The sequence below is a fragment of the Delphinapterus leucas genome, chromosome 14 (genome assembly GCF_059928025.1).
Source record: "Delphinapterus leucas isolate spDelLeu-1000000601 "Yukka" chromosome 14, BTC_Dleu_Yukka2, whole genome shotgun sequence".
In the NCBI taxonomy this organism is placed as follows: Eukaryota; Metazoa; Chordata; class Mammalia; order Artiodactyla; family Monodontidae; genus Delphinapterus; species Delphinapterus leucas.
The window spans coordinates 29,674,231-29,700,747 of record NC_143142.1 but is presented as its reverse complement, the minus strand read 5'-3'; the positions used below and the strand labels follow the sequence as shown (position 1 = coordinate 29,700,747).

Here is a 26,517-nt window from a genome sequence, read left to right as displayed (position 1 = left end):
AATAAATTCAGAGTGGATCAAGGATTTAACTGTAAAGTAACAAAACCATAGAAGTTAGAGAAAGCAGTGGAATCTTTAAAATAATCTTGGAATTGGAATGAACTGTTTTAATCATGATACAAAACTCAGAAGTCAAGGAAGAAAGTGATCAATAAGTCTGACTACATGAAAACTCCTGTGTGGAAAAAATGCCATACACAATGTCTAAATACAAATGCTAAGCTGAAAAAAAAAGTGGAAAATATATTACAAAAGGCTAGGTTCCTTAGTATGCAAAGAGCACTTACAAATAAATTTTTAAAAATCCAAACAATCGAAACCAAAGTGTGCAGAGAACATGGGTAAGAATATTACAGAACAAGAAATATCCGTGGCTTATGAAAAGTTGTGCACAAACTTTGAATAAAAGTTACTCAGAATTAATGTCAGATTTTTCTCATGGAGTTAGGACTTTAAACTATGATGTAATTTTACTCTTGGGGTGATTTATGGTGGTTGGTGTATTTAATGATGTATCCTGTGTCCCCCGTTCTTCTGTGGAATAGCGATGACTGGCCTGGGAGCCTTCCTGGGCCGTAAAATGAGGGGCCTGAGTCAAATAAATGTACACAGGCTCTGAGGCAGTTTGAGCCTCCTACTTACTTGTTTCCTCCACTTGCTTCATTTCCTCTATGTTTTTGGCATTCTCTAAGAAAGTGGTGACATCTTTGTAAAGATGTATTAAGTAAACACCTTCTATGTACTGGGTATAGTTTTCAGCACTTTATTATATCAACTTGCGTTACATTTATATTTTTTATATAAATTAATTTGTTTATTTTTGGCTGCGTTGGGTCTTCATTGCTGCACATAGGCTTTCCCTAGTTGCGGGGAGCGGGGTCTACTCTTCATTGTGGTGCGCAGGCTTCTCATTGCAGTGGCTTCTCTTGTGGCAGAGTATGGGCTCTAGGTGCGCGGGCTCAGTAGTTGTGGTGCGCAGGGTTAGTAGTTGTGGTTCATGGGCTCTAGAGCGCAGGCTCAGTAGTTGTGGCACAGGGGCTTAGTTGCTCCGCAGTTTGTGGGATCTTCCTGGACCAGGGATCCAGCCCATGTCCCCTGTATTGGCAGGCGGATTCTTAACCACTTTGCCACCAGGGAAGTCCCTATGTTACATTTAAAATGGTAAAGCGGAGGCCCTGAACCAAGGTGGCGGAGTAGAAGGACGTGCTCTCACTCCCTCTTGCGAGAACACTACAATCACAACTAACTGCTGAACAGTCATCGACAGGAAGACACTGGAACTCACCAAAAAAAGATACCCCACATCCAAAGACAAAGGAGAAGCCGCAATGAGACGGTAGGAGGGGCACAATCACAATAAAATCAAATCCCATAACTGCTGGGTGGGTGACTCACAAACTGGAGAACAGTTATACCACAGAAGTCCACCCACTGGAGTGAAGGTTCTGAGCCCCACGTCAGGCTTCTGAAGCTGGAGGTCCGGCAACGGGAGGAGGAATTCCTAGAGAATCAGACTTTGAAGGCTAGCGGGATTTGACTGCAGGACTCTGACAGGACTGGGGGAAACAGAGACTGCGCTCTTGGAGGGCACACACAAAGTAGTGTGCGCATTGGGACCCAGGGGAGACGGAACCAGACCTAGCTGCTAGTGTTGGAGGATCTCCTGCAGAGGCGGGGGGTGGCTGTGGCTCACCGTGAGGACAAGGACACTGGCAGCAGAAGTTCTAGGAAGTACTTCTTGGCATGAGCCCTCCCAGAGTCTGCCATTAGCCCCACCAAATAGCCCAGGTAGGCTCCAGTGTTGGGTTGCCTCAGGCCAAAGAACCAACAGGGAGGGTACCCAGCCCTACCCATCAGCAGTCAAACAGATTAAAGTTTTACTGAGCTCTGCCCACCAGAGCAACAGTCAGCTCTACCTACCACCAGTCCCACCCATCAGGAAACTTGCACAAGCCTCTTAGGTAGCCTCATCCACCATAGGGCAGACAGCAGAAGCAAGAAGAACTACAATCCTGCAGCCTGTGAAACAAAAACCACATTCACAGAAAGACAAGATGAAAAGGCAGAGGACTATGTACCAGATGAAGGAACAACTAAATGAAGTGGAGATAGGCAACCTTCCAGAAAAAGAATTCACAATAATGATAGTGAAGATGATCCAGGACCTCGGAAAAAGAATGGAGGCAAAGATCGAGAAGATGCAAGAAATGTTTAACAAAAACCTAGAAGAATTAAGGAACAAGCAAACAGAGATGAACAATACAATAACTGAAATGAAAACTACACTGTTAGAAATCAATAGCAGAATAACTGAGGCAGAAGAACGGATAAGTGACCTGCAAGACACAATGGTGGAATTGACTGCTGTGGAACAGAATAAAGAAAAAAGAATGAAAAGCAATGAAGACAGCCTAAGAGACCTCTGGGACAACATTAAACGTTATAGGGGTCCCAGAAGGAGAAGAGAGAGAGAAAGGACCCGAGGAAATATTTGAAGAGATTATAGTCGAAAACTTCCCTAACATGGGAAAGGAAATAGCCACCCAAGTCCAGGAAGCGCAGAGAGTCCCATACAGGATAAACCCAAGGAGAAACACACCAAGACACATAGTAATCAAATGGCAAAAATTAAAGACAAAGAAAAATTATTGAAAGCAGCAAGGGAAAAATGACAAATAACATACAAAGGAACTCCCATAAGGTTAACAGCTGATTTCTCAGCAGAAACTCTGCAAGCCAGAAGGGAGTGGCATGATATACTTAAAGTGATGAAAGAGAAGAACCTACAACCAAGATTACTCTACCCAGCAAGGATCTCATTCAGATTCGATGGAGAAATCAAAAGCTTTACAGACAAGCAAAAGCTAAGAGAATTCAGCACCACCAAACCAGCTCTACAACAAATGCTAAAGGAACTTCTCTAAGTGGGAAACACAAGAGAAGAAAAGGACCTACAAAAACAAACCCAAAACAATTAATAAAATGGTCATAGGAACATACATATTGATAATTACCTTAAACGTGAATGGATTAAATGCTCCAACCAAAAGACATACATTTGCTGAATGGATACAAAAACAAGACCCATATATATGCTGTCTACAAGAGACCCACTTCAGACCTAGGGACACATACAGAATGAAAGTGAGGGGATGGAAAAAGATATTCCATGCAAACGGAAATCAAAAGAAAGCTGGAGTAGCAATACTCATATCAGAGAAAATAGACTTTAAAATAAAGAATATTACAAGAGACGAGGAAGGACACTACATAATGATCAAGGGGTCAATCCAAGAAGAAGATATAACAATTATAAATATATATGTACCCAACATAGGAGCACCTCAATACATAAGGCAACTGCTAACAGCTATAAAAGAGGAAATCGACAGTAACACAATAATAGTGGGGGACTTTAACACCTCACTTACACCAATGGACAGATCATCCAAAGTGAAATTAAATAAGGAAACAGAAGCTTTAAATGACACAATAGACCAGATAGATTTAATTGATATTTATAGGACATTCCATCCAAAAACAGCAGATTACACTTTCTTCTCAAGTGCACACGGAACATTCTCCAGGATACATCACATCTTGGGTCACAAATCAAGCCTTAGTAAATTTAAGAAAATTGAAATCATATCAACCCTCTTTTCTGACCACAACGCTATGAGATTAGAAATGAATTACAGGGAAAACGTAAAAATCACAAACACATGGAAGCTAAACAATACGTTACTAAGTAACCAAGAGATCACTGGAGAAATCAAAGAGGAAATCAAAAAATACCTAGAGACAAATGACAATGAAAACATGACGATCCAAAACCCATGGGATGCAGCAAAAGCAGTTCTAAGAGGGAAGTTTATAGCAATACAAGCCTACCTCAAGAAACAAGAAAAATCTCAAATAAACAATCTAACCTTACACCTAAAGGAACTAGAGAAAGAAGAACAAACAAAACTCAAAGTTAGCAGAAGGAAAGAAATCATGAAGATCAGAGCAGAAATAAATGAAATACAAACGAAGAAAACAATAGCAAAGATCAATAAAACTAAAAGCTGGTTCTTTGAGAAGATAAACAAAATTGATAAACCATTAGCCAGACTCATCAAGAAAAAGAGGAAGAGGACTCAAATCAATAAAATTAGAAATGAAAAGGGAGAAGTTACAACAGACACCGCAGAAATACAAAGCATCCTAAGAGACTACTACAAGCAACTCTATGCCAATAAAATGGACAACCTGGAAGCAATGGAAAAATTCTTAGAAAGGTATAACCTTCCAAGACTGAACCAGGAAGAAATAGAAAATATGAACAGACCAATCACAAGCAATTAAATTGAAACTGTGATTAAAAATCTTCCAACAAACAAAAGTTCAGGACGAGATGGCTTCACAGGTGTATTCTATCAAACATTTAGAGAAGAGCTAACACCCATCCTTCTCAAACTCTTCCAAAAAATTGCGGAGGAAGGAACACTCCCAAACTCATTCTATGAGGCCACCATCACCCTGATACCAAAACCAGACAAAGATACTACAAAAAAAGAAAATTACAGACCAATATCACTGATGAATATAGATACAAAAATCCTCAACAAAATACTAGCATACAGAATCCAACAACACATTAAAAGGATCATACACCATGATCAAGTGGGATTTATCCCAGGGATGCAAGGATTCTTCAATATATGCAAATCAATCAATGTGATACACCATATTAACAAATTGAAGAATAAAAACCATATGATCATCTCAATAGATGCAGAAAAAGCTTTTGACAAAATTCAACACCCATTTATGATAAAAACTCTCCAGAAAGTGGGCATAGAGGCAACCTACCTCAACATAATAAAGGACGTATACAACAAACCCACAGCAAACATCATTCTCAATGGTGAAAAACTGAAAGCATTTCCTGTAAGATCAGGAACAAGACAAGGATGTCCACTCTCACCATCATTATTCAGCATAGTTTTGGAATTCCTAGCCACGGCAATCAGAGAAGAAAAAGAAATAAAAGGAATCCAAGTTGGAAAAGAAGTAAAACTGTCACTGTTTGCAGATGACATGATACTATACATAGAGAATCCTAAAGATGCCACCAGAAAACTACTAGAGCTAATCAATGAATTTAGTAAAGTTGCAGGATACAAAATTAATGCACAGAAATCTCTTGCATTCCTATACACTAAAAACGAAAGACCAGGAAGAGAAATTAAGGAAACAATCCCATTCACCATTGCAACAAAAAGAATAAAATACCTAGGAATAAACCTACCTAGGGAGACAAAAGATCTGTATGCAGAAAACTATAAGACACTGATGAAAGAAATTAAAGATGATAACAACAGATGGAGAGATAAACTGTGTTCTTGGATTGGAAGAATCAATATTGTGAAAATGACTATACTACCCAAAGCAATCTACAGATTCAGTGCAATCCCTATCAAATTACCAATGGCATTTTTTATAGAACTAGAACAAAAAATCTTAAAATTTTTATGGAGACACAAAAGACCCCGAATAGCCAAAGCAGTCTTGAGGGAAGAAAGCGGAGCTGGAGGAATCAGACTCTCTGACTTCAGACTATACTACAACTTACAGTAATCAAGACAATATGCTACTGGCACAAAAACAGAAATATAGATCAATGGAACAAGATAGAAAGCCCAGAGATAAACCCACGCATATGGTCAACTAATCTATGACAAAGGAGGCAAGGATATGCAGTGGAGAAAAGACAGTCTCTTCCATAAGTGGTGCTGGGAAAACTGGACTGCTGCATGTAAAAGAATGAAATTAGAACACTCCCTAACACCATACACAAAAATAAACTCAAAATGGATTAGAGACCTAAATGTAAGACCGGACACTATAAAACTCTTAGAGGAAAACATAGGAAGAACACTCTTTGACATAAACCACAGCAAGATCTTTTTTGATCCATCTCCTAGAGAAATGGAAATAAAAACAAAAATAAACAAATGGGACCTAATGAAACTTCAAAGCTTTTGCACAGCAAAGGAAACCCTAAACAAGACGAAAAGACAACCCTCAGAATGGGAGAAAATATTTACAAACGAATCACTGGACAAAGGATTAATTTCCAAAATATGTAAACAGCTCATGCAGCTCAATATTAAAAAAACAAACAACTCAATCCAAAAATGGGCAGAAGACCTAAATAGACATTTCTCCAAGGAAGACATACAGATGCCCAAGAAGCACATGAAAAGCTGCTCATCATCACTAATTATTAGAGAAATGCAAATCAAAACTACAATGAGGTATCACCTCACACCAGTCAGAATGGGCATCATCAGAAAATCTACAAACAACAAATGCTGGAGAGGGTGTGGAGAAAAGGGAACCCTCTTGCACTGTTGGTGGGAATGTAAATTGATACAGCCACTTTGGAGAACAGTATGGAGGTTCCTTAAAAAACTAAAAATAGAACTACCATATGATCTAGCAATCCCACTACTGGGCATATACCCAGAGAAAACCATAATTCAGAAAGACACATGCACCCCAATGTTCATTGCAGCACTGTTTATGATAGCCAGGTCATGGAAGCAACCTAAATGCCCATTGACAGGCGAATGGATAAAGAAGATGTGGTACATATATACAATGGAATATTACTCAGCCATAAAAAGGAGCAAAATTGGGTCATTTGTTGAGACGTGGATGGATCTAGGGACTGTCATACAGAGTGAAGTAAGTCAGAAAGAGAAAAACAAATATTGTATATTAACGCATATATGTGGAACCTAGAAAAATGGTACAGATGAACCGGTTTGCAGGTCAGAAATAGACACACAGATATAGAGAACAAACGTATGGACACCAAGGGGGGAAAGCCGCGGGGGGTGGGGTGGTGGTGTGATGAATTGGGTGATTGGGATTGACATGTATACACTGATGTGTATAAAATTGATGACTAATAAGAACCTGCTTATAAAAGAATAAAGTCAAAAATAAGTAAAATAGAATAAAATGGTAAAGCGTTCGCCCATCTGGCAGCACGGGGGCTAAGGCCTGAGCGAGGGAGACATGATGAGGCTGTTTTACTGAAGGAGAACATTTTACTTCTGTGAGCAGCACGTTGAGCTACCTTCCTCACATTGGCCACTGACTAGGACACCTGTCATTCAGAGATTCTGAACGAGAATTCACTGCCACAATACTGCTCTTCTGCACGGGAGGCCCAGTGGAGCTCACCTGTCTCCGTTGACTTTCAGGAGGGACACAGGAGGTGAGCTTGCCAGTGAACCCCTAGGTGCAGAGTGCTATTCTGCCCTGGCCTGCAGGTTGGATGCACCTCCTGACAGGTGGGGCCCAGGAGCTCCTTCTTGGGATCCCTGACCTCCTCTCCCCCTGCCATCCGTGGAGGAGGCTCATGGGGAATTAAATAGCCCTGGGGTTGGAATGAGTCAGCTGCCGTGTTGCTGGGTTACACCCACCAACAACAAAACACGGACCCTCATTGGGCGGCACAGCCTGTTGAGAAATCCGGAGCCACAAGAATGCTGTTTCCTGCCCTCCTGCCTCACGGGGAGCCTCCCAGGGCTGTGGGCTCTGCCTGAGTCCCAGACACGTACCGTCCACACTGCGTGGACCCCGTTGAAATATAACACCTGATTACCATCCGAGCCTGGGGCTGGGAGGAGATGCCCCCTTTCCTGTGTTTTCAGCCCTAAGCCTCCCTCCTGGCCCTTTCAGACGGCTGGGTGAGTCTTCGCCCCCCAGGACTTTTCCAGTTGTCCTTGTCAGCACTCCCCATCCTTCCTCCGAAGACCCCATGGTCCCTCTACCTCAGTCCTCCTCTCTGCTGAAGGCCAGTGGGGGTGACTGTCACTCAGTCATTCAGTGGGTACTTACCAATCACCTCCTAGGTGCCTGGCACTGCTAGGATCCTGGCCCCTTAAAAACAAAACGTGAACCTGATCGTAAGAGATCCACAGCCCGTTAGGGAGACAGAATCTCACCAGGATGATGGCAGCCCCCAGGCTGCTCTCGAGGAGGGGGTGCTGCGCGGAGCTCTCCAGGAGGCCACGTGTGGAAGAGGGTGGGGAGGGGTGGACCAGAGCAGGTGCAAGGTCCAGAAACAGACGTGAGCACAGCAAGGTCCTAGAGCGGCTGTCCCGTCGGGCATGAACGGGGAGGACTCAGGCAGAAAGCCTCGTCCTGCCAAGGCGCTAGGTTTCATTGGTTGGAAGACATGGAAGAATTCTATTCACGGGAATACTTGATGGATCTGTAGTTTTGAAAGATCCCCACGGTGGGCCTGGGGGTGATACATTGCAGGAGGCTGGAGGACCAGTTAGAGGCAACAGCAGAAACTTGAGTGATGGAGACTAGGGCCTGATCACTTCGGGCTGAGAGGGGAGGGGACGCCTGGTAGGCACCTCCAGGGCTTTTGGCCTAGGAAACAGCAGGTTTACAGGGAGAGCCGCCGGTTTGTGGCTGAAAGGCGGTGAGTATAAATAGAGAAGTGATGGTTTCCAAGCCCATTTGCTTTCCACACGGCTGTGAGCCCTCTGAGGCTGTAACCGCATGCCCAACACAGGCCAGTTTGCTGGAGGCAGCCGCCCATCCCGGATCCTGACCCGTAATGCTTTCACCAGCACCCCCGCTCCGCTGTCACCCAGCTCTGCACACTCACCCTGACTCCGTTTCTTCTTATGGTCCCTGGAAGTTGGTGTTTTTCTCCGTGGTCTCCAGGGTGACTTCTGGGAGTCCTGACTTTGTGTATGTAGCTTCATCTTGAAAGTCTGAAAATACTCTTTCCCATCAAAATTGACTAGCTGTATGGTTTATACCTTGGCTTGGGCGGACTCGTTTCAGTTTACCTGTTTAAGGCCTATCACAGCGCCCAGCCTATGGCAGACATTCGGTAAATATTTGTTGAAAGAAATGAAGGAAAGTCATGGATGCCATGTCTCCTGTGATGGTGATTACAGAAGACCGGTTGGTGCTGGCACCTTCCAGTCTCCCCGGGCTGTGTGTGGCCTCCCCCGAGACACAGCTGGGGGGTTCCAAGGTCACCGGATGGTCACACATCTACCAGGGGCCCCGAGGAAGCAGCCACTCACCTCCCCAGGGTTCTCCGTTCAGATTGTAGCTGTACCATTTGTTCCAGTGACAATTCTTGGACACCAACCAGGTGTCCCACAGCTCAGCACATTTCTGATGCTGACTGACCCACAGTTAACACCGATCCCATGGGTCATGAACTCGGTCCCACGAGACTGCCCGCCCCTTCAGACGCCAGCTCAGGTCTTGGTTATCCCCAAGTCACCCACGCTTCTGCGCAGCAGACGACGCATTTTGGGGGTCCACGACTGGCCCGCCCAGGTTCAATAATTCACTAGAACAGACAGAACTCAAGAAAGCACTAGACTTATGATTCATTTTTATAAAGGGTACAACTCAAGACCAGGCAAATGGAAGAGACACATAAGACAAGGTTTGGGGGGTAGGGAGGGGCTGTTATGTGGAGCTCTAATGCCCTCTCCGGGCACCCCACCCTCCCAGCACCTCCGTGTGTTCACCAACCCGCAGCTCCCCACGCCTTGCGTTCAAGGCTTTTTATTGAGCTGTCATTACTTGGTCGTGACTGATTAAATCTCCAGCCCCCTGCCCAAGGTTGGGAGTAGGGCTGAAAGTTCCCCCTCCTCTACTCAGCTGGGCAACCAGCTCCGGTCCTGCAGCCACTTCTGACACGGCCCCACCCCCCCATCAGAAACTCAGGTGTGGTCTCCTGGGGGCTCTTAATGAATAACAAAGACGCGCCGACCACTGGGGAAACTCCATGGGCTTCAGGAGTTCTGCACCAAGAACCAGGGACAAAGACATATTTCGTGTGATATCACCGTGGTGAGACACACTTTCTCAGACCCAGGGGTGGGTGGTCCTTCTAATCTCAGGTCATTTAAGAGGAGCGGGACTTGCCTGGCCTCCAGACTCCTGGCATGAGAACCTGTTCTACAGGACGGGCTGCACCTGGCCCTGCCTCCGCCCCTCCTCCAGTGTGCTGCAGTTTGGGGTTCTTTCTTTGTCTGTAAAGATTGAAGGAACAATTTCTGGAATGTGGGTGCCTGTTTGCTCGTTGTGACAGGAGCAAAGGGGGCAGAGCCAGAGGGCCCTGCGTTGGCCCCTGTCTCTGCCCTGAGTCACTGTGTCACCTTGGCAAGTCATTTGTTTAACGAGACCCGTTTCGAAACCTGGGGGAGATCTGAGGACGCGCTTCTCTTCTCTCTGCATTTCAGGGCCCAGCGTTGTTGTCTCTGAGAGAACTAACCCTTCTCGGAGGTTTACTATGGTCCTCGGGATGGATAGGTTGTATTGCATTGCAAGTGACTTTGTTCTCACCGTAACCCTGGCAGAAACTTTTCTGCTCGTCTTCGTCCAGTGAGGGGGCTGATGAGAGGGGAGTTAAGAACGCAGGGGAGGTGTTGCTGCAGCTTCCTTGGTTGCCAGATGGGCCCCTACCCCAGGGAGAGATGAGCAGACACAGCCCGTCTTATCTGCTCCACCTTTGGGCAGAGAGGAGCCCCACCCTTCAATTTGTGGTTTGATAAAGACCGCCAGGAAGACAGAAGAAATAGGGTGACTTGCCAAACAGAACCTAGACAAGCCCTCTTCTGAAATATTTCAACTGTAAAATTCACCGCCACCAAAAAACTGAAGACTTATTTTTAATAACTGAGAGGCCCGGGGCTTGTCTGTTAGAAAACAAGAAAGAGGGTAGATTCAGGAGGGCCATTTTGCCCGGTGCATCTTTGGTGAGAATGATAACGCAAGTGCAGATTCCAGCTGACACGGCTCAGGAGGCCTCTTTTCTCCTGGGACCACCGTCTTGAAGGTGGCAGTGGGACCCTTTCCCAGGAAGTGCCTGAAAAGTCCTCCTCTCATATGATTTGGGGTCTGGAGAGAATTTAAATGCCAGGTAGAAGTTGCCCAGTAACTTTTTTTTTAATATACATTTATTTTATTTCTGGCTGCACTGGGTCTTCGTTGCTGCGCGTGGGCTTTCTCTAGTTGCGGCGAGCGGGGGCTACTCTTCGTTGTGGTGCGTGGGCTTCTCATTGTGGTGGCTTCTCTTGTTGCGGAGCACAGGCTCTAGGCACGCGGGCTCAATAGTTGTGGTGCACGGCTTAGTCGCTCCGCGGCATATGAGATCTTCCTGGACCAGGGCTTGAACCCATGTGCCCTGCATTGGCAGGAGGATTCTTAACCACTGCGCCACCAGGGAAGCCCTTCCCAGTAACTTTATGCACCAGTTGAAACCATCGATGAGGCCTGTAGAAGAACTGCCCTCCCAGTTTTGATTTTCCCTGCCCTCTGCCCTTTCCCTGTAGCATCCCCCTAGCCCAGCCCTGCATTCTCTTGCCTGCAGCACTGGAGGAGCTGGCGAACTCTCCCCTGCCTCCCTGTCTAGTCCCTTTCGTGCCCCTGTTTCCCTAGGATGTGGAGCTGATCCTGTCGCTGGCCCTCCGTGACCACTAGGTGCCCACCTGCCCATCCATGATCCCTGCTGGACCCTCTCAGCCCCATCACTGGCTTTCTCTGCACTCAGACCCCACGTCCTTCATTGTCAACCCTCCATTGTACCCAAGGCAGTGCTGGCTGGGTGCAGAGTTGACTTTCCATGGCACCGGGGATGGGGGAATGAGGGCACTCCCCACCTGGGGGGCCTTTGTCAGGCTGCTGTATCGCAGGCCCTGGTCCATGTTCTCACTGCCGCTCGTGGCCACACTTCAGTGACCTCCTCCAAGGCACCTGCCTGGGTTCCGTTGATCAAATGCATGGCTCTCCACCCCGCTACTCCTGAGCACTTTGCTGTCCACACAGATATGACAATGTTGTTCCTTCGCGTGTCTGTGGGTGTGTGTGTCTTCGCTCTCAAATGTAGATTCCAAAAGGCAGGGACTAGGGTTTTCTCTACACCTGAAAGAAAGGCTGGCATACAACAGCACTCACTAAATATTGGTTTGAATACATCAGTAAACTCCTGGAGAACAGGCACTGTGTCTTTTTAAATGTTTGGATCCACCGCAGTATGTTCACATGAAAAGTACATCAGTAAATGTCTTTTTAGATTATTCATCTAAATGTGCCGTTGGAGTTGTGAACATGCTCACTGCCAAACTTCCAGATCATGTCACATATTTTCTCTGATTTATAAAAGGCAATATATGGAAATCCTTAGAAAAGCATGTATGCATGCATGCGCACATACACAAATTTTTAAAAATATTGAGTCATTATTATGGGAAAAAATTTTGGAATCAATCCTAACTCCGAAAGCTGGCCTTACTCCTAAAGCCTTTTCCTACTGTTCTGGAGTTCTTTCCTTCGGTGGGACCGGGGACAGTAGTTTACCTCCATGGATGCCAGAGAGCAGGTTTTAAACTTGAAAAAGCCTCACCCATCTTAGGTTTCCAATACTTGCTGAGCAACCAAGTTATTATTCTGCAGGACCACAAGGGAGCTGTTTGCACGTGAGCTTTTTCTTTGCGCTGTCGGGTTATTTATCCTGTACAAACGAGCATTCATCTCTGTCTGGGTTTGCCCTCTTTTCCAGGGAGGTGCCCTTGAAGGATGCTAAGGAGTACGCAGAGTCCATTGGTGCTGTTGTGGTTGAGACCAGTGCAAAGAATGCAATTAATGTCGAAGAGCTCTTTCAAGGAATCAGTAAGTACCTGATTTGTGTTTTCCGCATAGCTTGCATTTTTATGCTCTGGGAGTCAGAGGATAAAAACCAGGGAGCTCCAGAGGAGAGCACTTCCTCTGTGTGAATTTGTTCGATGCCACAGATACTAAACCCTGCAGTTCTGCCCTGGTTACTGCAGACCCACACAGTGCATCCTCATTCTCCATCTCTACGAGTCTGTGGTTTCACCTGCCGAGTCTGGGTTTCGTGAATCAAAATGAAGTAATCCTGTTGAAAAATAAAATGTATTTTAATCAAAGAATTATATATTTTATAGCATTTTATGTTAGTATGTCCAGGGGAGGAGAAAGAAAATAGAGAGTGATAAAGGTATAGAAAACCAAAATCACCCATGAAACTGAGTGACTCTGGGCAAACGAAACAAGAGAAGCTTTTAGTCATTTCTTTTGCCTGGTGATTGTCGGCAAGAAGTGGTGTCTCCACCCCATGTAACCTGAAGTTGGGAAGTGGGTGGAGAGTTGGTGTGGAAAACTTTTCCTCATTTCTGATGAGTTTTTTTTTTTTAATTGAAGTATAGTTGATTTACAATGTCGTGTTAGTTTCAGGTGTACAGCAAAGTCATTCAGTTATACGTGTGTGTGTATATATATATATACTTTTTTTCAGATTCTTTTCTCTTACAGGTTATTACAAGATATTAAGCACAGTCCCCTGTGCTGTACAGTAGGTCCTTATTGGTTATCTATTTTATAGATAGTCGTGTGTATATGTCAATCCCAAACTCCTAATTTATCCCTCCCCTTTCCGCTTTGGTGACCATAAGTTTGTTTTCTGTGTCTGTGAGCTGTTTCTGTTTTGTAAATAAATTCATTTGCATTTTTTTTTTTTTACACTCCACATGTAAGAAGTGATATCATATGGTATTTGTCGTTCTCTGCCTGGCTTACTTCACTCAGCGTGATCATCTCTGGGTCCATCTGATCAGTTACTGATGGAAGCTGATGGCTCTTGTCTTTGTCCCCAGTCCTGGGTCGTGTTTGCTTCCCTATCTTTATGTTGGTCTCACGAATAACCTTTATCTGCGGCTGTTCCCCAGCCGACGGCCAGCTTGAACCTTCACAGCTTCCTTGGTAACAGCTTTTCCATCCTGGATCCCCCCAGAGAGCGACCTGCTGGTGGCTGTCTCAGGAAACTCTGTCCTGAGATGCCCTCGGAGCGTGTGCCTAGCCAGGTGCAGGGAGCCAAAGTCCTGGGGTGCCCGTCTCAGGAAAGCCGAACCCCAGAACAGTTGGCTGGGCTGCAGGCAATTCCAGAAGGGAATTCCGGAAGGGAAACTGATGTTTTGGTCTCCGTGCGGCCTGCAGTCCCTGTTGGCGAACCTCTCAGAGGCAGAGGGGCCGTGCTTCCCAGGACAGATTTGATTTCCTTTCCGCTGGTTTTGGTTTGTTACTTCAGACTCGAAGAACCCACAGCAGGGAATATTTTGCTTGTTTCTCTTGGCTTGAAGGAGACTTCACCGCACATGAGGAGCTCTGACCTGGGTTACTTACAGGGCCCAGGAACACGCGAAAGAAGCAGTGGAGCTCTCTGCAGCCCTGGTCCCACTTGTTCGCCAGGGTCCACATCCACTTCCCTTCCTTCCTCCTTCAGAAGGATTTGTATTCCTGCTGTGGTTTCACCCTCAAAACAATAGTATTCTCTGAGCTCTCGGGTCTCGGAGGTTGGACTCTTGCACGCCAGGGCTGTAGTTTTACGTTGGAAACCCCACATCCTCAGACTCCTGGTCCTGCCCGAAATTGGGCCGTGGGTGCAGGGCTGCGCCATGTGAGTCTGGGTGACGTCTAAGAGGGTTTGGATTGAGCTCATTCCGCTAACCTCGTATTTCTTCAAACTCTGTCTTTTCTGGGGACGTTCAGCTTTTCTGGTATGTCAGGCTAGTTGTACAGCTGGTAAACATTTTGTTTTTATGAATATGTATTAGTGGTTTTAATTAATGCAGCAGGAGAGCTGCTGACAACTGTGACATTCACAGCCGTCCCTGTGCAGCTCCTGGTATTTTCCAGAGCCCTCTCACCCGCATCCACGCAGCTCTGTGTACCTGAAATTCACCTTGGGATTTCTGCACGAGCTAGGGGACCTTCCGAGGTTTCTGCAAAGTCATGCTTTCGATATAAAATGACATAAGGACTTCAAGGAAGAAAACAAGCCTAAGCCCAAGCATTAGTCTCTCAACTCAAAAGCTAATTCCTTTGCTCTGTTCGGCCAGTATAAATCCCTTCATGCATATGAGGTCTTTATGGATCAAAGTGATGGAGACTTTGCATAAGGAATTCCTGAGAGCCTGGTGGTCTGCTTCATTTAATAAAAAAAAACAAAAACGTTTTGCTTATAGCACTGGGTAATCATGGCTTCAAATTATTAATTCGTAGAGAAGCCATTGAATTCCTGTATCTCCTCATCTTCCACATCAAATAAACAGTTGTTTGTTTCTGTTTCATTAGACTTTGGTTAGAGTTACCTTAGCAAAGAAGCCTGTGGATACCCAGACAGTGGCGAGATGTCCGTCCATATTTATAATGTGGACCCTGGTGCCTCCCTGGCCTCTATTCCTTCAGGTGCATGTCTCCAGAGTGGGATGTTGTCATCCACTTACAGGTTAACTTAAAACACAGTACTGAGCGCACCTAGATACATTACAGCAGACACCTCGTTTATTTTCCTGCCCCCTGTTCCAACTTGTATTACATATGCTCCTCCCTGAACTCAAAATAGGTCAAGATATTGCTGACACTTGTGCCCCCCAGAACAGGGTTGCAGAGACAACATGCCTGGGAGAGAGCAGTCACAGAAAACCATGCAGGAGGAGTCAGAAGAAAAGCTGTTAAAGAGGTGTGCTTAAGCAAAATTGGTTCATACGGACTCAGAGCAAGAGACCAGCGTTTCCCTTTTACATTCCCAGAAGGCCCGTAAGCCAGAAATGAGACAACTGTGTTTTGGGAACATAAGTTAATATATTTCGTAACTGGAAATTGTTAGCAAAATACTGTTTCCAGACTGAAGCTGCCCTGTAAAGTGTTTGTGCTGCCCTTTGGGGTGGCCTGTGCACACTCCGTTCTCTGGTTGGCATCCTTCTGGTGCCCTTTTCCACCGCTCACTTTTGGACCCGCTTTACCCAACGGTGTGTGGCTAATGTTCTTTCGTGCACCTCCATTCAGGGTTGTTCTTTTTTTTCAGCCGCACCACGTGGCATGTGGGATCTTAGTTCCCCAACCAGGGGTCAGGCCCACACCCCCTGCATTGTAAATGCAGAGTCTTAACCACTGGACTGCCAGGGAAGTCCCATGGGGTTGTTCTTATTTCTTTTCCTGGGTTTTTAGACCTTTAGTTTGAACACTAACGTTTTCCTCTTTGAGTTAAAACATAGGAAGGATTCTTAGCCAAGAAAATTATTGTCCATTGGGTTTTTAAGTTGGTGTGTGGAAACACAGAGAATACTCGATTGCTGTCCCAAACCTGTATGGTCTTCCCTATGAAACTACTCTGCCCATCTCAGTCACCTTGAGAGGCAGGTGAGGAGCCCTGACAGCACTAAAGGCTTCATCCTTGCTCCCTCCTTCATACATTCGCTCTCTCCCGCCCCACCCTGCATGAGGTGCCCCTCCCTTCCTCCCCACAGATGTTAATTCCCTGGAATCTCCTTCCTTTGTGAAGTCTCATGAATGGCTCTCCCCTTTGACTTGAGGTTACTATGGTCTCTGCTCCATCACTCTGACCCTTGGACATATGCTTTCTCTGAGTGATTCTCCAAGGGTTCCAGGTATGCGTCTCTTCTTCTGGTGAGCTGTAAGTCCTCTGGGAGCTGATCTCATTCTGGCACATTCCCCATAAAGATGAGGCTAGGAAATAAGAGCGTGTCCGATTGAGGTTTTGAATCTGGACCTTCCAACTCATCTCATGCTGTTCCAGGAGATAATATTTCAGTGGATTCACTAGATCAAGTGAAATGTGTCACTTTTCTATGGGTACTTAAGTTGGCTAGCAGCAGCCCATTGGACAGGCCTCCTGTCTCTCTCTTATTCTTTCTTTTGTAGGACAGGGGCCATGCTGGACACCAGGGACAGCCTGGGGAACAAAACAGACTGACGGTCGAGTGGGGAGACAGGCTGTGGGTACAGTCAAGTGAGTGTGTAATTACACATCGTAGTCAAGGCTGAGAAACAAAAGTACAAGGACCGTGGGGACAGTTACAGGTGGAGACTTTAGATTGGCTGGGGAAGGTCTCCCCAGGGAGATAGTCTTAGGCTAGACCCGAAAAATGAGAAGAGGGCAGAGAGCTCACGAAGAACAGTCGGGCCAAGTGGACACGGTGTGTGAGTTCCTGAGGCAGGAAGTGGTGGAGCCTTTAAGGAAGACAAAGGAGGTGGGTGGGCTGCAGAGTGGGAGCTCAGGAACCACATGGGGGTGGGTGGGAGGGGAAGGGGGTGTTAGAGACTGAGCCAGATGCTTGCAGGCCTTGTAGTGGGAAGATCCACCCTGGAGAATGTGTCTGGAGGAGGAGGATGCTGTCGTCCTCTAGGAGAGAGGCCTGGATGAGGAGGAAAAACGTGGATGTGAATTTCAGAAGTCTTTTGGGAGTAGAACCAGGAACACTGGGTAGTGGTCCGAATGGGGAACAAGGAACAGCATGGTCCTGAGATGCACCCCAGGCTCCCTTCCCTGGAAGGAGGAAAGTGAGCACAGGAGCAAGTCCTCTGAGGCTGGATTTGCTAAGAGCCTGGCAGACTGGATTCTGGAGCATGGGGAACACAAGGTTTGCTTTGTGGGTTTCAACTCAAATCCCCTACCCTTTAAAAAGAATCTCTCCCTGAGGGCAAAAAGACTTGGGGCTGCAGGCTCAACAGAAACATGTCTGGATTGGGGCAGGACCTAGGCTGGACAGCTGTGCTTCTGCTCAGTTAACTTGAATACTGACTAGAGAACACAGGGTTTGTCCTGAACATCACATCTGGAGATGAAACTAGGCTTTTGTTTGTTGTTAGTTTGAGAACAAGGTGAGAAATACTTGTTTTTTTTTAAAGTGAATGTAATTAGAGGTACAAGCGTATGAGTTTGGAAAAATTAGAATAGGGTGTTAACATGAAAGACAGGAAGTTAAGGCTTATGGGCAGTAATCGTGTCTTGTCTGCAATCATTTGTTGCACAGAGTGTTAGCTATTTTAAGCCCACTGGATTTTGAAATTCTCTAGGTGGACACTTTTGGTTTGGAGCAGGTTAAAGAAAGTTTAAAACAAAACAAAACATATGCACATCTTATAATAGTACAGCAGACTGTCAAATGAAGGTAAGTTTAGCCTTTGTGGGACAAGGAAAGGACAAAGACAAAGCCTGTCCACTTTCTTAACCCCTCAAAAGTTCATTTACCAAATGCAATGATAGGAGACCTCTGCAAAAGAATGTAGTTTCAGAATGTGGGTAAGTTGGGTCTCAAAAGCCCTAAACATGCATATCTTTTATCCCAGTGATTCTAAAGAAGAAATTGACCAGGCGTGCAAAATGTAGTAATGATGTTTCACATAGAGCAAATTGTCATTCTGCGCCATTGTTGCAATTGCTTACATATATACTAGCTCATTAATGCACCGTTTGTCTTGTGAAATAGGCACTGTTATCATCCCTATTTTACATCTGAGGAAGCTGAGGTGTGGAGAGGTTTGTGATTTGCTCCGGGTCACAGAGGGTCAGGATTAGAAGCCAGGCAGTAGGGCTCCAGAACCCAGGCTCTCAACTGCGAGTCTGTATCACTTCTCATTGCAGATGGCAGCTTATGGTAACATTATTCATGATGGTGAAAAGCAGGAAGTGACTTAACTGTCCAACACTTGGGAAATAATTTTTTAAAAATCATGGGACACCAGTATAAACTAGTGATTAAAAATGAGTTTGTAAATCTGTCTTTAGTGACATAAAAAGATAAATTGTTGAGTGTGAAACCAAAGTTATAGAGCAGTTTGTATAATATCCTGATTTTATAAAATATGAAGCATATAATATATAATAGTAAATATATTCTTCTGGGCAAATATTGGGAAGATAGACACACATTAAAACGTCAACAGTGGTTGTTGCATGGCGGTGAGATTGCAGGGAACTTAACAAAAGACTTTATTACAGGAAAATTTAAACATATACACCAGTAAACTGAATAACATAATGAACCGTCATGTACGGTGGTCACCTGGTGTCCTTGGAGGATTGCTTAGGACCCCAGCGAGGATCCTCAAGTCCCTTATATAAAAGGGTGTAGTATTTGTATATAACCAAGCACATCCTGCCATATACTTTCAATAATCTCTAGATTACAAATAATACCTAAGACAATGTCAGTGCTATGCAAATAGTTGTAAATACAATGTAAATGCTATTCAAATAGTTGCCAATGTGGCAAATTCAACTTTTACTTTTCAGAACTTTCTGGAATTTTTTTTTTTCTCGAATATTTTCAGTCTGCGGTGAGTTGAATCTGCGGATACAGAACCTGCAGACATAGAGGGCAGACTGTACTCATAACCAAGCTGGTTTCATCCCTACCCCCCACTCCCCCCGACCCCCCGCCTGTATTATTTCGAAGGGAATTCCAGACATCATTTCATCTGTAAATATTCTCAGCATGTAACTTTTTTTTTACATAGAACAATGACATGCTCACATTAATACTCATAATGCTATAATCATATTAATATCATCAAACATCCAGTGTTCAGATTTTCAATGGTTCATAATGATCATAAATGGTTTCTTTGTTTGCATGTTATAGTTTGTTTGGATCAGGTTGCAAATAAGCTCCACACACAGTGGATAAAATTGATAAAATTAGCTGGTGTGTCTTTTAAGCCCCTCCTTAGCAGTAGGTTCCCTCCTTGCAATTTCTTTACGTGAGCAGTTAGGTCAGTTGTCCTGATCCGAGTTGAAAACACAATGGATTTTGCTGAGTTCCATTTTAGTACCGAGTGGTATTCCGTAACATGAGTAAAAATTTGTTAGTCCATTCACCTAAACATTTGGGTTGTTTTCAGGTTTCGGCAATTAATTACAGGCAAGGCTGTGATGAGCTTTCGTGTACAAGTCTGTGTGGGTAAATACCTAGAAGTGGCGCAACTGGCTTATCTCACAGCTAATGGTTCACACTCTAAGGGTCCCCCAGACTGTGTTCCAAAGCAGTTTTAACATTTTACATTCCCACCACCAATACAGGAGAGCTCCAGTAGCTCCAGCTCCTTGCCAGCACGTGGAATGATCAGTTGATAAAATTTCAGTCATTCAAATGGGAATATAGTGGTCTCTCCTTGTGGTTTTGACGTCCATCTTCCTAACGACAGATTATGTTGAGTGTCTTTTCACATGCTTATTCGCAATCCTTGTGTCTTCTTTGGGGAAGTGTCTGTTCAACTTTTGCCCGTTTTGTATTGAGTTGTTTTCTTATTATTGAGTTCTAAAGACGATTTATATACTTTGGATATATGCTCTTTATCAGATAATTGTCTTTCAAATATTTTCTCCCAGGCTGTGGCTTGCGTTTTCACTTTCTTGACAACGTCTTTGGAAGAGCAGAAGTTTTTCATTTTGATGAAGTCTAGCTTATTAGATTTGTTCTTTGTGGCCTGTGTTTTTTCTTTTTGCGTCTTATAATTTTTAAACGTTAAACTAAAAAATTAAAAGGGATATATCCACACAATGGAATATTTTCCAGCGATAAGAGGAAATGAGCTATCAGACCATGAAAAGACACAGGAGAATGTTAAATGCATATTTACTACATGAAAGAAGCCAGTCTGAAAAGGCTACATACTATATGATTCCAACTATATGACACTCTGGAAAAGGCACAACTATGGGGACAGTAAAACGATCCGTGGTTGCCAGGGGCTGGCAGTGAAACTATTCTGTATGATACTGTGATGGTGGCTACATGTCATTATACATTTCTCAAAACCCATAGAATGTACAGCGCTAAGAGTGAGCCCTCGTGGAAACCATGGACTTCACTTAATGATCAGTAATGGCCCATCAATTGTAATAAATGTTCCACACTCCTGCAAGACGTTAAAACAGAGGGAATCGGGAGTTAGGAGGAGGAGTGTATGGGAACTCTCTGAACTTTATGCTCAACTTCTTCTGTAAACCTAAAGCTACCTCCCTTCCCCAAAATATAGTCTATTAATTAAAAAAATAAATAGAAGGAAACGATGCCTTTGAAAGGTAAGGAAGCCTAATGATCTTAGAGTAACTTAAGCCCCTCCATGCTGAAGACGTTTGGCATTTTGGACTAATGGCCAGTGGTGATCTGCCCCCTCCCTTCCTCCTCTGCTGGGGCATCACTGTTCCCGAGGCTCCTAGACTTGAACTTCAGTTTTCCTCCCCCGTCTCTTCACCCTCCCACATCCAATCAGTTGTCACGTCTGCCAGGTGTCTTCCTACGGTTCTCCTTCCAGCCCTGTTTTCTACTTCTCTCCACTGCACCCAAATTAAGGCTCTCATTATCCCTGACCTGGATTTTCTGCCAGCCTCCGGCTGAATCCGCTTCCTGAATCCTAAGCCATGCTGGTCCTGCACAGAATGTTAGCACCTTCCGAGTTCTAGACTCTAATGTTCCAGGTCATCTCATAATCCCAATATTGTCTTCTTTACGACAGCAAAAGGACGGTTCAGAGGATGACCTCGAGTGTCATGCATGTGTCGCCTGCCCCACTCTGTATTTCTAGGGCAGGGTCCCGTGATTGTGAGCACCGCAGTGGGCCATAGAGACCCCCCTCTAAATGGAGAGGTGTGGAGGTCATGATCAAGGGCAAAGACTGCCAAGTCCTAGTAAACTTGGTCTCTGGGTGATTCAGAAAATCAGGATCAAGAAATGGAAGTGACAGGGCAAGTACCAGCACCTCTAACACCAATGAAACAAAGCTGAGCCTCATAAATCCTGGGACTGGGATAAGAGAGAAGAATGCAAACAGCGACTTGTCAGGGAGGACTCCAGGCCTGTGCAGAAAGCGGCCGGTCGCCACACAGGGCGAGAAGACAGCTGCAGCTGAGCCTGTTGTGTGTAAAAGCGTTACAGCCCCAGTCCAGAGCCGTGATACAGCTGATAGGCTTGGAGTTTGTTTTCTCACATACTGAATTCTTGAGGAATCATTTATTAAAGCCTGCTTTTTCTCTGGGCTATCAACTTTCAGGAAAATGGAACTCCAAAAAAAAAAAAAGGTCTTTTAACTTTTCCCAAGCAGAATCTTACACAATCCAAACCTTATTAAAATAAACACCCTGCCATAGGATTTATACTCCAGAACGAGCTGTTTGGAGGTTGTGTACTCAGAGGACGTTTTATAAGAGCAGAAACATGCAGTGATGTTTCTTTCAGACGTTTGCGTGTAAATTTTTGTCCAATTCTGTGCCATGTAATTAATACTGATTCAACAGTGTTCCAAGGTGATCACCTTGGTACCAAACGCTATGGCATTTTCCAGAACTATGCTATTGTGTAAGTGCTTTGAGTAAGTTCCAAATAACTCAGACCACAAGATCCGAGTTCTTGGTGTGTTTTCACAGCGCTGGTGGCTTCCTGCACTTTTTAAGGTGCTTGCGTCGTTGTTAGGGCCCGGCTTTCCTTTCTCTGCCTGAAAATGGAAGCACTTCCTTTCTTCTTACTGTTTGAAGCTGGCATGTGCGGGCCCCTCCCCGGCTGAGTGTTTAGGAGAAGAGCAGGATGGGCCCCATCCTAGTAACTGAACCCTAAGCATCCACTGTGCGGAGGGGGAGGCAGGGGTTGATACGTAGCTGCATCCAGAGCCTGGGATGCTGGAGACCCGCCCATTGTCCTGGGTTCCTGGCACATTAGCCACAGCGTCTGTGATGCGTGGTGGTTGTCAGGCTACTTCCCGTGTTCTTTTTGTAGGTGAGGAAAGGCCGTCTTGGAGAGAGCAGATAGCATGTCTGAATTCACTCACCTGGAACAGTCTCACTCAGATCTCAAAACTCTTTCCACCAGATGAGAAACACAAAGTCTAAGGAAACTGCAGTAATTCTTTTTTTTTTTTTAAGGAGTTACTGAAGAAACTTTATTCACAGAACAAGTGTGAAAATATCTTTTTATTGGTATTAAAAGGGAATTTTAAGGCTGTAATACCAGCTCTTTATTCCTTAAAGGGAAGCAGTTACTATAATGATGTACTTGGAGCCACACGGCTAGTTAGCACCTTTCCCCCTTCATTGGGGAACCATGAAATCTATTATGTTCCCCCAGGAGGGCAGTTTTCAATGAGAAATTGCTACATCTGTAAAGAACATTTTCCAATTGACCATGATGAAAAGATTTTATCCACATCTACACGATGATGACAAAATTGGACATGACTAAAAGGTTTGGGCAGCCCAATTCTCAGGAACAAAACCTAGAAACAAATGTCATGATACCCATAAAAATGCCTTGATGTGTCACAGGACACCAATCTAAGCCTTTAATTCACATTCCAGTGCAGATGGCCTCAAAGGTGTTTTGTTTTTGTTTTGTTTTGTTTTTTTTGCGGTACGCGGGCCTCTCACTGCTGTAGCCTCTCCCGTTGCGGAGCACAGGCTCTGGACGCGCAGGCGCAGCGGCCATGGCTCACGGGCCCAGCCGCTCCGCGGCACGTGGGATCTTCCCGGACCGGGGCACGAACCCGTGTCCCCTGAATCGGCAGGCGGACTCTCAACCACTGCGCCACCAGGGGAAACCCTCAAAGGTGTTTTGGATCAACTCTTTTTGTTTTTTTTTTTACATCTTTATTGGAGTATAATTGCTTTACAATGGTGTGTTAGTTTCTGCTTCATAACAAAGTGCATCAGTTATACATATACATATGTTCCCATATCTCTTCCCTCTTGCGTCTCCCTCCCTCCCACCCTCCCTCCCTATCCCACCCCTCCGGGCGGTCACAAAACACCGAGCTGTGGATCAGCGGTTTTTAATTTTTTTTTTTTTTTTTTTTAGCAGAACAGCCCTTTTCTCAAAATTTTACATGGAACCCAAATATGTAAACAAACTGCAGTCATTCTGTCTCGGAGAAATATTTTGTTCTATTCAGTGAGATTTGGGATATTCTGAAGATAAACAGAACCTGGCTCCTCTCAGAAGCCGAGTTTGACACTGATTCAGAAACGTTGCTCACAGTTTAAAACAAATAAGAGGGGCGTCTCCTTGGGGTGCTGCCTCGAGTGTTACCTAATCTTGCTCCCAGACCTTGTCCCCCTGACCGTCTGCTGAGGAGAGAAGTGAGGGCCAGGGAAGAGGAGGAGGAATGGGGACAAAGGAGGTGCTGATGGGATGGGATGGGCCGCTCCGGCATTACCCTTTCTAGCTCTTCACTCCACTTTTGTGACTTCAATCTTCTGGATGAACTTTTTCTATATTTGAGGTACTTTTCCTAGGAAAAAACTTATGAAACTTTATGACACTTGGTGTGTAGAATCGGTCACATAGAGGAGGGCATACCGCTTAATGCTATTTTGCTAACTTTAGAGTTAACAACTTAAGAATACCATGAGGTTGATGGCAGTGTAGGATACTGATCTTGACGTAGTCAAAACTAATCGGTAAACAGTACTTGACTAGTTAACTAGGGCAGCGGCATGCACCGGTCAGAGTTACAATTTTGTCCCAAAATATTGCAGATGCAAGAGCCCCTATTACAGCTCCTAACACTCGCAGGAGGCACCCGAAATGTTAATTTAAACAACTTAAGTAATTGTACGTGGAATCTAAAATATGACAAAAAATGAACTTACCTACGAAACAGACTCACAGATGGAGAGAACAGACTTGTGGTTGCCAAGGGGTTGGGGGAGGGAGGGGGAAGGACTGGGAGTTTGGGATGAGCAGAGGCAAACTATTATATATAGGGTGGATAAACAACAAGGTCCTACTGTATAGCACAGGGACCTATATTCAATATCCAGCGATAAACCATAATGGAAAAGAATATGAAAAAGAATGTATATATATGTATGTATGACTGCATCACTTTGCTGTACAGCAGAAGTTAACACAAGATTGTAAATCAACTATACTTCAAATAAAGAAATAAATAATACCAGTAATGCTATAACTTGACACTGCCATCCCTCCACAACACATCACTTTCTCTGGAGGGGTATGGAACACTTGAGCAGGAAGATCTGACCTAAATATATCAGAGTACTGGTAGTCACTGGGAACTTTCCCCTCTATTTATCACTTAAGATTGACAAAGTAGGAGAGGCATTTTGTTTCCTTCCCTTTTCTTATGACTAATAAAACAGACACAGCGTGTCCAGGACAGGGAAGTACATACTTGCTTCTGGATTAGGACAGAACTGTTTGGAGAATGGCCTGCGGAAGCTTTGTACAGCTTTGTGGAGGACACAAATTGGCAGAAGCAGTAGCTGCAGAAATCCCTCCAGCCTTCATGTCTGCCCCGTAAGCGGATAAGAGCTCTACCACGAATTTTGAATTTTGGGTAATTGCCAATGGCCTCAATCTTTATGCTTGAGCTTCGATGAGTGGCCATACCACCCAATCTACACAACGCATTAATACCTGTGAAACTGACGATTTCCACCCTTGTGAAAATGCACCTCTTCCAGGGCATTTTGACTCTCTTTATGGTCCTTAGGGCATCCACTTGCATGGAAGGGCTTTGTCTTGGAACTAATTTCCCTTCCATCTCTAATTACTGGCTACCTAGTAACTGATGCCCTAATTAGCTGATTTTTTTAAATCCCTGTTTTAGAGCTCGTGTTTCATGCCTTTTCCATGGGGGTTAGAAAAGTAGCATCAAGAGCTATCGTGGTAGAGTGGGAGGGACACAGGCTTTGGGATCCATCAGAAAGTCAAGATGTAGGTTGTAATCAGAGAGCCACCTGTGCCCCTTGGTATTGACCTTCAGGTGTAGCCTAAGTTCTCCAGTTAATAGTAAAATGGTGATCATAACAGTCATTTCACAGCTTCACAGGACCCAGTGAAGATGTGCCTGTGAAAATCTTTTAACTGTGAGGTTCTACACAAATGTTTGTTATTTCCGTATTCCATTCCCTTTTTAGAAGACAGCTTTATTGAGACAAAACTCACATACTTTACATTTCACCAAAATGTACAATTCAGTGTTTTTTATGTGCTCCCATCAGCACAGCTTTAGGATTTCTTTATCATCTCCAAAAAAAAAAAAAACCCCACAAAAAACAAAACACATACTCTTTAACTACGACACCCTATCCCCCTCCACTACCTGTTTAATTTTTACTTTGGATTTGTTAGCAGAGACTCTCAGCTAATTCTCTAAATTAAAACAAGATTACTTGTGAATGACACTTAAGATACTGTTTCCTGTGAAGAATGTCTCCAAAGGCTTTCCAGTTAATGCTCTAAGTGCGTTGGCAGGATGAGGGACGGGAGCTCAGTGTTAATACGTGATGTTACTGGGACCATCACAATTCCCAAGCCAGGTCTGTTTTTAGAAGCACAAAGATGAGGCCTCACTAGGAGCTGAGAAGGGGCTCATTCCGGTGGTGGATGCGGGGGGAAGGCTGGGAGGAACCAGTGGCCGCTGTTTGTGCAGAGAAGAGGGATGCCGGCTCTGGAGCAGGGCTTCCACCTCCGGGGAAATACTTATCAGAAAGCTGCTTTTACTTTTCCTTAACTTTCTATGCTTGAGCTTGACTTCATACAGCTGAGGGAGAGGGGGACAGAGCTAGTACCACAGCCCCTCTGCCTCATGTGCGACCTGCACATGACTGGAGAAGTGGAAGCGGGGTGGGGT

At 44.7% G+C, this 26,517-nt stretch overlaps 1 protein-coding gene across 3 annotated transcripts in view; it reads left to right on the top strand.

The window, feature by feature from the left end:
- The window catches only part of RAB31 (RAB31, member RAS oncogene family), a 114,108-nt gene that overhangs the window by 84,240 nt on the left and 3,351 nt on the right, over window positions 1-26,517 (top strand). For 2 of the 3 annotated variants that reach the window (XM_022551392.3, XM_022551393.3), the window contains exon 6: window positions 12,608-12,717. In XM_022551392.3, coding sequence (XP_022407100.1) covers window positions 12,608-12,717 — 110 coding nt within the window. Of the gene's footprint in view, window positions 1-12,607; window positions 12,719-26,517 lie in introns of those variants that run through there. The other variant, XR_016387439.1, reaches the window with a different exon arrangement.